Below are 14,397 nucleotides of genomic sequence, written 5' to 3'. Positions count from 1 at the left end.
CCATAGGAGATAAATAACAAGTGATGAGAGCCCACTGGTGTTTCCCCCCTGCCCCAGGCTGCTCTGATCCTACACTTCAGCCCAGGCAGTGCTCAGCCCCCAGCACAGCTCTCCCAGGCAGGTTATGCCAGTGCTGTGAAAGGCAACACCGGCTCCCAGGGCTGCCAGTGCTCATCAAAGTGTAAGTCCAGCATGCTCCCAGAGCACGTCTGGGCTGCTTTGTTGGTGCTGCTAAAACACCAGAATTCAGCTGCAGCAAGGAGCCAACAAACAGCAGTACACCAATAACTCCTAGTGAGAAGTTGAGGGTTATGGAAGGTAGTTTTCTGTTACTATGACAGTAAATTTTGATTTTAAATAGTGGCAATAAACTGCCAAGGAAAGGGCACCGTTTCCCTCTCAGTTTACACTGGTAATTCATTATTCATCATGCAGAATTAGAGAGCCTAGCTGAAGGTCTCTGAGAGAAGTTGCAAGCAGTACACCATACAACTTTAGCAGCTAAGATGCTGCTGATTCTTTAAAAATGAAATATAACTCTGTCTTTAAAAAAAGCAGTTTGACAGATTTTATATATTTTTTTAATTAAGCATGTTAATTTGTTTGCAAGAACAGTATAAAAAGGATTGAACATGGGCTCGATGTATGGAAGCTACACTTAATACCGAGCTTTTTATTATCATCATTACTAATGTCATAATATGTTTGCTGCTGCAACCAAAAACTTTGTTAAACAGGTTGGTGATGGAGGAAGATTAATTCCAGTGCCCAGCCTCAGTGAAGCTGACAGATACCAACCTCTGAGCCTTGTAATTAAAAAAAGAAAATGTTCACTTTCCAAAAAGTCTAAATTTGCTTCAACACCTTTCACATTAAAAGACATTCTTCAAGGGGAGAAAGAAATTTCTGCAGGTAAGTTTTTTTTTTTTCTTCAAAGTGGAAAAATGCATGTTTTCTAGTAAATACATAGTAAACATAGTTTAAACTGTGCAGGTATTAGGTTGTTTCCTTAGTAAATGGGTAATAACATTTTTCTTGCTTAGTCAGGTAACAAATATTTAAGAAAAAAAGTGCAAATCAAAATAGGAAGAAAAAAGGGGGGAAAAAAGGACTTTCTGGAAAAGAGTAAGAAAAGAAAGCAATTTATAATAAAGTGCCTTGATATTTTCTGGACTAATATAAAACAAATTCAATTAAGCCTTGTTTTTTTGCAAACCAAAAATTCCTGACAGATGTACTGCTGTATGTTGATTAATTGCTACATAAAATTTGTTTAGAAACGTATCCCTTTCTCTGCATACTCACTTTTCAGTGGGTAAGAATGGCCTCAGTTCCACAGCTGTTCCATGCTGGCAGCCACTGGTGCTGAACTGAGCTCTGCACAGGCAGAAGCATTTGAAAACAACTATTACATCTGGCTGATGTAATTGGATTTTCATAAGACTTTTTCCATGTTTGCAGTCTTTGGGATGTATTTAAAGAGCTTAACTGTTTTGATTTGCCTTCTTCTATGCAATAACGTAAATTTTGAAGAGATTCTATGAGAATTATGAGCTGCAAAATTGAACTATACTGCTTATATCTTCCTGTACATTCCTTTGGAAAGTGTGTAATTCGTGTCTACATGCTCTGTTTTCTCAAAACACTTTCATTACTTTATTTTTTTTAAAGATGTCAATTTTTACAAAATTATTTCTGATACTATTTGCACAACAAATGCATCAGTTATAAACTGATAAACTTTGATCATTGTCTAGTCCATCAAACTCTACTAAGAAAAACTAGTATGAGCACAGGAAGATAGAAATACCATTTGATCCCACAAGGGGGGATTTCAGGACACAAGCATGATAAGAAAAATTTTAATCCTGTGTCTTATGTTTAGGAGAAGTCAGCTGTCTCGTCCTGAATGAAAATAATTCAAAATCTCATTAAAAAGTCTAAGAAAAAGGTTGCAAAATCTCATTAAAATGTCTCACAAAACCTTACTAGTCTTTTCTGTAAAGGTTAAATATCATGCGCAGAAAGTATTGTCCTTTAACGTAAGCAAAGAGGTTTGTAATTGAATTTCCTTTTTTATGTGACAAAGACAAGCATTTCCAATCCTTCTAGAATTATGAAAAATACATGAACATTCTTTTTGGTTTAAAATAAACACAAACAGGACTCATAGTAGGTGACTTCATAATGTCAGTTTATCCTAATATCTCCAAAGGATTAAAAACAAAAAAAGGAGTGAACCCCAGATTCTTTGATGTATTTGGAAATCTAATCCCTGTGTTCACTTTAATTTGGTAACCAATGCATTCTAATACTTTTTCTGATAGTGTAATGGAAATGTATTTGATATTATAAAGACATTTTTGTAGAGATGCTTTGGTGCCTACCTTTTGATTGTACAATGATTGAATGCAAGTCAGAATCAACCTGTTGTTTTCCCTCAAAATAAACTGACACAGTCACTGAGCAAAATTAATGTTATTGCCACACCCATGTCTCACTTACGTATTACAAAAATAAAGAAAAATTAGAATCTTTGTATGGCATCTAGACAAAATTCAGAATTCTCTAATATTTTTTATACAGTGGCTTTCATTTTATTCCTAGTTTTAATATTCTATGTGGCCTCCACCGAGTCATTTTGGGTTTCAGAGCCTCTGTCATTAAAGCCAGAACACACTACATTTGTAGTGTAATTTGTATCAACATTATGGCTACAGGTACAAGTACTTGAGGAGAAGAATGGTGAACACAGAAATTTGAAAATAGCTCTCATCAAACCCAGCATTCCTATGTACTCTTTCTATCATTCATCAGTAGTAACACCAATTAAAAAGCACTCAGTGTAGCTCTGAATTTCATATCAAAATGGTTAAGCACAGTAGGAATGGTACCATTTATTCTTGCTGTGTGAAAATACTGTGTTCAGACTTTTCATCACACCAAGGTTTTCTTCTTTTACTCAGGTGTCTCATCTTACCAGTTGCTCAACTATGAAGACAAATCAGATGTTTCCCTTAATGGCAAAAGAGGAAACCAGATAATGAACGATGTTGGTTTTGATATTGCTGGATCGGATTCTATTGCCTTTAAAGCTTCATTTGGCATAGTGACCAAACACGAAGTTGAAGTACCAACATTACTTAAAGAACTTACTACAAGGTTGTATTCTGTGTTTTGATTTCTGTTTCTATAATTCCATTTCATACAGTTAGGTTGAAAGTCTGATGTGGTTAGATTTTGATTACTTTCAGTAATCAGTAGCAGTCACCATCTGATATTTTCAAGGGTATCAGGCTGGGTCACTGGGATTAGACACATTACCTGTATAATACAGGCTGTACAATTTTTCTGAATTCTTTGAATTGCAATGCACGTCTCAGAGAAAACAAAACAGAACAACAACAACAAAAAAAAAAACCACCAGCAAATTCAGATAGGAAGAGTCCATCCAAACTCCTATTTGTGTTATACAATAGTACTGAAAATTTGAAATCTACTTTGAATGACATTACCCAACTTCAGGTTTCAGAAATAGGAGTTCTTTGCCTATGATGAACTAGAGAGCCATATATATTATTGCCATTGTAGGTACTTTGAGGTTTTATGAAGCTGTTATACAGCCTTTTCTCCAAAAAGCAAAACAGGTTTATCTACTTGAATTTTCCATAACCTTCTGTGACTTTTTAATTCCAGTCTCTTTTACCAACATTGTTGTTGAGTTGTGGACACTGAAAATGAACTTGTGGTGCTAGCACAGATGTCAAACATGTAGAAACATGATGTTACTAATTCTCTAATTCTAAGTATAATTCTTTTTTTATATTTCAAAGATTGTCCCTTGGTAACAATGTCATCCCAGTGAGTCCCAGCAGTGCATGCCAGTAAATTATTTACTATCCATGATGCACATTTGGCATTTGCAAATATATATTGTTACCTTGTTGTTATTTACCAAGAACTGCATGCCATTTTGTATTCTATACCTACCTTTTCCTGGTTTATTTGTAACCTCCGAACATTATCATTAATAAGTGGGGATGAGGAAAGAGGATCTAGGCTCCTGAAAAAGAGATTCAGTGGTATAGAACTAACTGCCACTGTTTGTAGAAATTCTTCTACAAACACTTGTTTCATGATTGTTCAGTATTGTTTGTAAGTGATATAGGGGCTTTTTCAGTTAATGACACTAAAACCAGAGTCAGATGGACAGGCTTTGAATTTTCCAGGGTGTCCCAGACATCCTCTCTAACATCTGTACAATACTGGCTTTCCTTGAATTTTTTAGTTCTTCTGTTCCCAAATACTGAAAACCATTATTAAGTTCCCAGAGATGTCCTTGGTCAGTTGTTTCACTGCTATGATTTATTTACTGATTTAAAGTTACTTAGCTGCTTTATAAACTGCTAATTATGTCTGAATTTCCTTCCTGCCTCCCTCCTGATTTTAGAAAAATAAACTTTGATCATTGTCTAGTCCATCAAACGAGAAAAAGTAGGATGGAAATTTTGTGTGTGGTCATGGAAAGTATTCGAACTACAAGGCAGTGCTCATTAACTGTCCATACTGGAATGCGTGGAGAGACAATGAGGGTAAATATGTTTGATAAAGTCCTGTGACTTAAATGATCAAGCATAAAAAGCTCATTTTTATAAATGTTATGGTTTTTTATTTAATTGTATTTTTACAATGTAAGCTCAGAAAAAATCTGAAGTAAATCAATATTATTGTACTGATGTAAAGTGATTTAAAAGCTGGTCTTTTGTTAGCAGTGCTTATGTGGCTGAGGTGTAGGAAATGCATGAAAGGATGGCTAGACAGCGAGCCATTGCTTGGGGCAAAGCCTTGGCAAAAATGTGGAGTTTACTACTTCTTAGTTTGACTTTCTAATAAATGTATAACTTTTCTTTCATTATTATGGTCATCCTTTGTAACACATTGGAATTTCAAGTTATTATTTGAAGGTTTGGTATCTTACTCTCCCTGTCTTATGTTCTTCCTCCTTTTCCCCTTGATGTGTTTGAATAATTAAACCTACAAGTCTTCTAACTTTGCTCTTTCTTGTATTTATAAATCATTCACATAATTTTCAGTGAGTCATGCAAATTACTCTCTCTGTATCAAAATTTATTAAAATGCAAAGTAGTTAATAAAAAATTCTTTAGTTGGGAAATTTGATCTTCATTCTCAAAGTTTCCCCTTGGCATTATAATTCTCAGTATATGAAGTTAAGATTAGTATTATGTTTATTTATTCATTTCAATTTGTAACTTTTTTTCTTTTCATCCTTCTCTAAATTATAGTTTCACATAATTGAAGATCAGAATTATAAAGGGCGGGACAAAGCCATTGTTTTTCCTGCACACACAACTATTGCTTTTAGTGTATTTGAACTCTACATTCATTTGGATGGTAATTTCGGTAAGTGATGTGAATTACTGTCATTACTGCTATTATTTATAATGATCTAAGTTTTTAAAACTGTTTTATTGCTCTTGATATACATAAGCCCTGGTTCCATACAATGGGATGCTTTAATTTTATGCACATAAGTACTCTGACATTCTGACAGAAATAGCACTTGAAAAGATAAACAAGGCAGGCGCTAGAAAATAATCTGCAGTGGGAACATTTTTTAAAAGTTAGTTTGACTTTGTATTTTTTAAATTCTGTGGTTGCATGGAACAAAAAGCCTCACTTAGTGATATTTCTAGCTGGTGAGAAACAGGTTTCTGAGACTATCTGATCAGTTTTGCACAAGATACAAGATACAGTTTTGTACAGAGATACAAGTAAAGAAAAAAGAGTACAGAACTTCTAAACTAATAACTTTTTTTTCTGTTGGGGATTTAATTTCAGTCAGATACACCATTTGCACATATAAATATCTAAAGCTATTTAGGAGGAAATAATTGCAGCAATTGTAAACAAAAAAAAATTTGCATAGCTTGGATTTTACTTCACATTTTTTCTTTCAAGTTATGGATAGAAACATAGATGATACTTGTTTTTATTTAAAAAAAGTTTTAATAGTTGATTCAGTATTGGAAGTGGTGAGTACAGAACTCACAGCCTTGCTTACTGTTTCATTTCTAGTTTTAAGACCACAGAAATGTTTGTCCTTCAGAATCAGGGCTTCCATTGGTATAATACTGACTGTCCTGACCCCTTAACATGATCGTAGTGTATGAACCAAAACAGGCTCTGAGGATGTTGATTGAAAGCCACCGACAGTTTAAAATTCCCATCAAATCTGTGTTACTTGATTCTGTGGGCTATTACTGTGTGCAGACTTGTACTAGGGTGTACTAGGCATTAAAAACATTAGCAAAGCTAAATTTAATCACTGTTAACTTTATTGATTAGAAAGCATATTAAATGGTTGGTCAATTTTGGCTTTTATATTTAGTCCTTTTAAAAACTTTTAATTTTTACAGAACTCTGTGTGACTCCAATTGCAAAAGGAGGATTTGAAAGAGAGAAATCTGGATCATCTTCACTGACCAAATTAAGGAGATTAAAGAATAATTTGTTTCATCGAAGTATGACTTTTGATATTTATATACATTGCACTCCTTTGTTTCTTTAATGTCTGTGCAAGATGAATGTTTAAAGAAAAAATTTTGACAGAAAATGTACCTCTCAATTTCTAGTGTATTGAAATGATTATAGAATTATTAAAATTTACATTTGAGAACCTGTCTCTCAGAAATAACAAATCTGTTCATTAAACACTAAAGATCTTAAAACTTATGGCTGTTGATAAACCAGTATTGAGTAATTACACAGCTAACTTAACATTGAACCTCCTTCATGTGTTTGCCATTTACAGCTCATATTATACAATGCAAGTTAGAATTATAGTAATATTTGAGGGCAAAAGCTGTAAGTTTAAATACTAAGCAATATTAACTGCAATAATTGAGTGTACTCCTTAGGCACTATGTTCCCATGGCAGGGACATGGTCAGGACACCATCATAGTCCTCTTTTTCATTCTAATATGAACATAGCATCCAACAAAAATGCATCTTTAGACCAAGATCTTAAACTTGTAAGACTCCTTGGTCCAAGTACTTAAGAAATCTGCAGATCTGAATATGAAGATAAATGCTGAACTGTAAACGTGTCCCAAAGGCTGCTCTGTAAAGGTGTCCTTTCTCCACTGTATCCCATTCTCAATGAAAGGACTTTTATGGACCAAGCCTTCTGTGCTGCTCCAGTTCACACTAGGGGAATAAATCTTCAGTGGGTATGATACATGTCAGGAGCTGTAGCTGCCTAAAAGTTCTTCACTCAATCTAGTCAGTCCCTGAAGAGCGAGGGAAAGGTAGGTAGTTCATACCTGGCACATGTAGATGCTTGGAAATCTGTTAGGAGGTTAACAAGGAGTCCTCTGAGTTTTCTAAACATATTAAATATTAGTGGGATTCTTTTGTAAATAATAGGAAATAAAAGTGAATTTACAATGTTTAGAAAATAAAACTAGAAATGCAAAAATAGAAACAGGGAAGTACACAGCCATGGTTTGACTTTGCACCAATTTCTCAGAAGCTTGCCTCATGCCTACCCTTTAGGTATATTTCTAAAAAATAATTACATAGGTCATAGACAAAAAATTCTGGCTTTTGTCAGTGTCTTAAGTAAAGCTGAAGAAAAATTTCCATCACACAGGGTTTTTGATGGAAAGTAATCTATATGGCATGCTTAGAACAGTTTTGTGAATCTCTTGTTATAATTAAACCGACATTTTTAAAACAAGAGATCATAACGTAGTAACAAATCACTGCTTCTTTTTCTTGTGTGTTCTTTTTCAGATAAAGGAGTAGTGGAAATCGTTGCTAACTCTGATCCTTACTTGGAGGACCTTTTTGCAGATTACTATGAAAAAGCTGCAAGCATGACTGATCTCTCTACAAGCTATCTCAGAGACGGTTCTCATATCCGAATTAATTTACTTAATAACAACATCCCCAAAGGGCCCTGTGTCCTTTGTGGAATGGGAAGTTCTAAAAGGGAGACAGTCTATGGATGCCTGGAGTGTTCTTTTAATGGACAGAAGTATGTACGACTGCATGCCGTGCCCTGTTTTGACCTCTGGCATAAGAGAATGAAGTAACTGATCTGGGTAAGTGCCTGTTGTCACAGACACGGGCCTAACTGTGCCACAAACTTTTCAGAGTTGGTAAATAACATCTCCAGTTGTGAAATGCAAAACAGTGGAAGTGCAAAACATTTTAGTACAATGTTATCTTCAAATTCTTTGCTTCACATCATGACCTCTACTTTAAAATGCACATGAATTCCCTGACATTGCTGTTTTTCCTAGAACCTTCTCATTATTATGATAATGAAAAACATACTTTAAAAATAGTATTTTCATAATGTCAAAATACATGCTAGAACTTAAAAGTTTACAGAAACTTACCCCAAATGTTGCCTTTATCTATATTGGCCTATGATGGTTAAATGAGAATTTTTGTTAATAATTTAGTGTTCTCATGAATGTTTAATTGAAGTGTCAGATTAAAAAACATGCTAAAACTTAGCTCAGTCTAATGTTTCAGTTACAAAAGGGAACAACGGGAACTATGGATGGAAGTTTCATATTAGAATGCTGTTGCCATATATAAAGTTTGTTTTGATTATTAAAAAGTACCATCCAGTCCACCTGCTGCAGTTGGATTTTATGTCACAGCTGCTCTTGATTTTATGTGCTCAGAGAGAAACCTGTTTAGCAGAAAGTGTTTTGGAAGCTTACGAAAATGATGGAACTGCTTAGTCCAGCAAGACTTCAGGGGGGAATAAAGGTCTTTAACAGGTGCATCCCAGCCTCAGGAAATTGAGTCTGTTGAGGACTGGAACACCAGAGAAACTGTGTCCAGGGCTGGGACTGGGCTGTGGGGCAGGGTGCTGTTAATCCTCTCACCACACTGTTTTACACTGACAGAGCAAGAAACCTTTTTACACCTTTTAAAATGTTCTCAAGGGTAACCCAGGTATGGAAGCTTTTTTCCATTTGTGCTGCCACCTGTGTACATCTGATTATTACAGGTTGAAATGAATCAGCCATTGCTTTTCATGTGAGAAGAGTGAAGAATGTTAGACAGGTGTTACGATGTGATCTGCACAAGCAGAATAGTTAACAGATATAAGTACTGTCTATTAACTATTGCTACTTCTCTGCATTTCCCAGTGAGGAAAACCAGAATGATGCCCATGTAATTAATTACTTATGTTTATATATAGGATCTCAAATCATCCTCAACCTTATTCAATTAAATCATGATAGTGCAGCTTTTTAACTTGGTGCTGCTGAATAAACTGGCTAACTTGGTAATTTTACCAAGTTAAAGTTTGAAAACTCGTTAAATTTTTTTTTCTTCAACACTAGATTCTTTATGTTAATATTACATCAAAGAGGTTATTTTAAGTTGTTCTAAAAACATTTTTGGTTTTATCTTAACATTCCATAGACAGAGTTTGCCTATTTTAAGGACTGTTATAGTTAATTACTGCAAATGGTCTTTACTCAAGAAGCTAGGCTAGGAGCCTGCAGGGGTTGAAGAGTTGTATTCCTGGGATTTTGTTTTCCCTTTTTATTTTACAGGGAAATTTTACAGAAATATTTTACAGAGAAGTGTTCATCAGTTACATTCTAGCTATGTCAAAAGTTACCATAATGTGTGCTCAATAGAATAGTAATAATTATTTTCATCAGTATTTCACCAAATGAGAGACTACTGAGCAATACTGTAGATTGGAACATGTTGTAGGAACCACAAATATTAGATCATGGTGTACTTCAATTTTATTTCTTTCTTTTGAAACATCTGACACATTTTATTAGCTGAATGTTAAAAATAAGATTTTTACAGTCACCTTAAGAGATATAAAAAGATTCCACTATTAAAAAAAATACAAAAAATTTATGACAAAGTATTATTATTTAGAATTCAGTGCCCAGAAAACAGCTGAAGACTTTTTTAAAGTACTTAGAGTTCATCATGCTGGTAGACATTGTATTCCTTTGCTGATATGAAGCCATCTCCATCATGGTCATTCTTCTTAAATATATCAGCTAAGATTTCATCATGGGCAGAGGGATGACGTTTTTTGCCATCTCTTGCAAATTCTTCTTTCAAATACTGGCTTATCTAGAGGAAAACAAAAAAGTCCAGTAATTGTGACTTTTATGCCAGTACTCAGTTTAGCTATTTACAAGGACATTGGGAGTATACAAGTAATGTATTGTGATTTCAGTGCAGACACATCTACAGTTTGCTACAGGAAGTGTGAGACTTATTAACGTATTAAAGCAAATTTCAGCAAACTACAGCACAGTGTAGTTTGTGTAAGCACACAGAAACCTTACATGATCAGCTCATGTAAAGACAAAACTGATGCAGCCACACCTATAATTTTATACATTATTTGTTTCAAATTATTTGCATCATATTACCTCAAGTTCAGAGAGTTTCTTGTCACCGTCTTTGTCTATTTGATTAAATGCTTCAACACTACGAGGTCCCTTATTTACTGCATAAAGTTCAATCTCAAAGATCAGTGTTGCATTGGGTGGAATCTTGCCTTGTGCTATGAATAAAAGAAAAAAAAAGTGTTTAAGGAATCAGACACTATGGGCAGAGATCACATGTAGGATAAATTCACATTTTAACATTTTTTGTTAAAAAAGGCTGAGTTAATATTCAGATAAAACTCTGAATTTAAATGTTGTACATCTAGAGAGGAAGATTGTTTCATTGTGTTAGATAAATGATTTTGGAAGAAACTTGCTAATCATGCCTGAAACAAAACTGTATTGCAGTCAGGTACTTTCAGAGATGAGGTGAATGGTTATCATGAAAAACAAGTACTTCTAAAGTTCTCCCTCTTTCACAGCCTGTCATTTGACAGGGCTTATTTAGAAACTGGTTTTAAGATGTATGTCTTTATTAAACATCTGAAATCTGATTTAGAATGTAACAGTAGTAGATCAATGCTCCTATACATTTTCTGTCTGAGGAAACAAGCAGACAATATCATGTTTTACCTACTCTGTATGAATATGTAAGAAGTATTTTACATATGCTGTACAATAGTGTTAAACATGTACATCTCAAAAAGCAGCAACAGAATGTAAGTCATCTGACTTGCAAAACACCCCACAGAAACTTCAAACTACTGGAATACTTTGTCTGGCCTCTGAATTAAGAAAACAACTGTTAGAATTCTTTGTTCCTGGATCAAAGCATTTTCTGCCATCTAATGTAAAACCAGCACTGCCTACAAACACAGGTCCACATCATGCAGCTGGCAAAAAAAGGGAACTGAAAAGAGACAGCAACAAACCAATGTGGCCTAAAAATAGTGCCAAAAGAGCATAAAGACATCATGCAGTGTAAAATTAAATTGCAAACATGCAAGCTGCCAAAGCCAGTGAGCACGACATTGTAACCACAGAATTTTGAGCTTGAGTCCATTCTTCATAAACTGAAGAAAAGCTGAAGAATCTACACTGTTTGTAAACAGAAGATAAACACAACTATTACACTTCCCATATAAAATAATCCTAGTAAAAATAGCAGGTTTCAGAGTTCAAAATGTTTAAACCTTACATGCTGTAGAAAAGCAGAAGTTTTAGATATGTCTGAATATAAATCATGATTAAAATACCACTTACAAAAGAAAGATACAATACTAGAATTCAGTGTCAGTAGTTTACAAATATACATACCAGCAAAGGAAAGATATGTAAAGATTTAGAAAGCCACATGCATCTTTTCTAACTCAAGATTAGGCAGGCATCTTCCCCAGCATGCAGAAATACGCTGAGAGAGAGGACAAAATACTACTTCCTTCAAGTGCTACCTGGAAAAAACAGTTAACACTAGTATTAAAGAACATTTTTTATTTGTATCAGTGTTTTTTCTTTTTGTATGAAACTGTATTAAAGACAAAACTGATGTACTGAATTCTGACATATCAGTAGCAAAGTAATATTATAGAGCAAGAGCTACCTTTTCACAGAAACTACTACATTCATGTCAGAGCTGAATTTATCAACATTTGAGTGCTGAAACACTGCGTAAAACTTGTACTGGGACTTTTTTTTTAAGTAATTTGCACACTTAATTATTTTATATTCTAATCAGATTTCATGCACTGCACTGTTGCAATTACTGTGTAATGTGATAATGAGAGCCATTAACTATTCAGAATGTAAGCACTATTTTAAGCAGATTATTTCTACTTAGATTAATTGCACTGCATTATATTTCATTTTACTCAGAAGATGCAGATTGTCATTAAAAGGCTACACAGGTAAGAGTCAAATAATAAAAACCAACAGTGACTGGAATTTAATAGATTAACACAATAATGCTGATATGGCTCATGGAGATCTTCCTCTTGCTGCCAGTATTTCACACTATGGCAGTACTTGGGAAAATGCATTGGGGTGGCATGTACTGAGTTCTAATGGGAACTGCAAGGTGTGGGTCTGTGGTCAGGACTACTTTAACTGTGTAGCAATGAGCAAGACTGGGGCTGCACAGCTGCACTGCCTCCAGCAGGAGCACAAATTCTTACAGACATTTACAATACTGTACTGTTTGAAAGGGTAAAAAACAAAGACAAAATTTAGTGTAGAAACTTTTTTACCGTATCCTTGCTGTCCGTATGCTAATGATGGAGGAATTGTCACTTTCCGTTTTTCTCCAGGACACATATTCATCATAGCAATATCTAAGCCTTTTATGACTTGTCCAACACCCAGAACAAACCATTTTGGATGACCTTCATTTTGCGTCCGACTATTAAAAAAAATGGCGTATGAGTAACATTAATACATTTTTTTACATCAGTATAACTTTTAGTTGCAGTCACTAAGAACATAGATTATTAGCACATAAGAATGTTTAGAGTGCAAGAATACAAAGCATAAACACTTTATCTACTACATTTATAATTTAAGGTCAAATCTTGATATATGTAAGGGGAAACATCCTTTTTAAACTTAAAGAAAAAGCCCTTGTTTTTGAATTTCTTACAAAAACATCTGATCTTCCTGATCACGTACACTGCATGCCAGAAACAAGGTACCACTGCAGGAACTCTCCAAGAAGAGGAATGTGGGAAGCACTAGAAAGTGAAAATGTCTTCAGCAGTTCACAGCACTGCAGGATGGGATGGGAATGCAGGTGTGTGTTGGGGGAACCTGGCAATGTTGGCTACAGCACTGTGTGCTCACCTACCGCTCGGGCCAGGTCACACAGATAGTGCTTGAGGCAGCTTCTGCTCGAACCAGGCATCCCCAGTAAGGGCACTACACCGAACAGCAACTGAGCAAAACATCCAGAAAGCAATGCTCTGTGTACCAGTCAGTCGATTCAACAGGCAAAGAAATGCAAGTGAAATGGTACTCTTAAATGCAGAATTATCCTATACCCATTTCTTTCTTAAATTATACGAGTGGGGGGAATGGATCAAGATCTTGTAATGAGCTAAGCTATTGTCTGAGGATAGATGGATGGGGCAAAGTGAAAAAGCAAAAGACTAAATGATAGCTTTGCGGTTAAATGGACGGCACAACGAACCAAAAAGGGAAACAGCAACTGGGATGAGGCAAAAAGGCTGCAAACCACTAGTGTAATAATGTGGCCACACTGCACAGTGCCAACTACGTGGAAGTGCGTGCTATATTCAACTTTCTGCTTAAAATTGCCAGTGTGCATTCCTACCAGGAGCTCCTCCTCCCAACCCGAATTTTTCTGCACGTATTACAGCATAGAACATGGGGGTTTTTTTTCTACCCTGCCAAAAGGGGTCTCCCATGTGAGATGTGGGCTTATCGAGGTTTCTTGTCCCTGTCGGGCTCCTTCACTGGCGATGGCCGCCAGCCTCGAGCAAAGGCGTCTTTCATTTCCACCTTTTGCCTCTGCGCTCCCTCTTGACCCTAGGGAAACTCTGCATCCTTCAACATTCGGCTAAGGAGAAGTAAAGGTTGAGACGGGGAGAAATCACTGCTGCTGATGTGATGGGTGCGGGCCCCGAGCCGTGCCCAGGCCGGGAGCGCCCCGAGTCCGCTAATCCCGGCCTGTGCCACGCACCCCGCCGGGCAGGGCCCAGCGCCCGTCCTCCGGCACGGTGCCACGGGGGCTCACCTGCAGTAAAACTTGGACCCGTCGCTGGCCAGGAACCCGTCATAGTGCGCGTTCAGCAGGTCGCCCTTCTTGCTCTTGGGGCTGCAGGCCTCGGGGAGGTGCAGCACCTCGATCTGAACCTCCTCCTCCGCCGCCGCGCCGCCCTCGGCCCGCGCCGGGGCCGCCAGCAGCGCCAGCGGCAGCAGGAGCAGGGGCAGCCCGCGGCCCATGGCGCTCGCAGGAGGCCGCCGCCG

The 14,397-nt window shown here is 36.4% G+C and overlaps 2 protein-coding genes across 2 annotated transcripts; one reads left to right on the top strand and one right to left on the bottom strand.

The window, feature by feature from the left end:
• Nucleotides 1-701: 701 nt before the first annotated feature.
• On the top strand, nt 702-8,118 carry PJVK (pejvakin; the record flags this gene model as incomplete). The annotated part of the gene is made up of 6 exons (XM_083865828.1): nt 702-912; nt 2,967-3,162; nt 4,451-4,592; nt 5,304-5,421; nt 6,438-6,542; nt 7,817-8,118. 6 exons carry the CDS (start codon nt 702-704, stop codon nt 8,116-8,118), a joined length of 1,074 nt encoding a protein of 357 aa, XP_083721954.1.
• Nucleotides 8,119-9,783: 1,665 nt separating this feature from the next.
• Nucleotides 9,784-14,388, bottom strand: FKBP7 (FKBP prolyl isomerase 7). The gene is made up of 4 exons (XM_083864887.1): nt 14,165-14,388; nt 12,663-12,814; nt 10,462-10,595; nt 9,784-10,156 (listed from the first exon to the last, which is right to left on the bottom strand). The coding sequence occupies exons 1-4, from the start codon at nt 14,371-14,373 to the stop codon at nt 9,995-9,997; spliced, it is 657 nt and encodes a 218-aa protein (XP_083721013.1). The 5' UTR covers nt 14,374-14,388; the 3' UTR covers nt 9,784-9,994.
• Between the last annotated feature and the right edge of the window lie 9 nt (nt 14,389-14,397).

Source organism: Zosterops lateralis (assembly GCF_965231275.1).
Source record: "Zosterops lateralis genome assembly, chromosome: 7".
Taxonomy (NCBI): domain Eukaryota; kingdom Metazoa; phylum Chordata; class Aves; order Passeriformes; family Zosteropidae; genus Zosterops; species Zosterops lateralis.
This window is presented reverse-complemented; position numbering and strand designations above follow the sequence as displayed.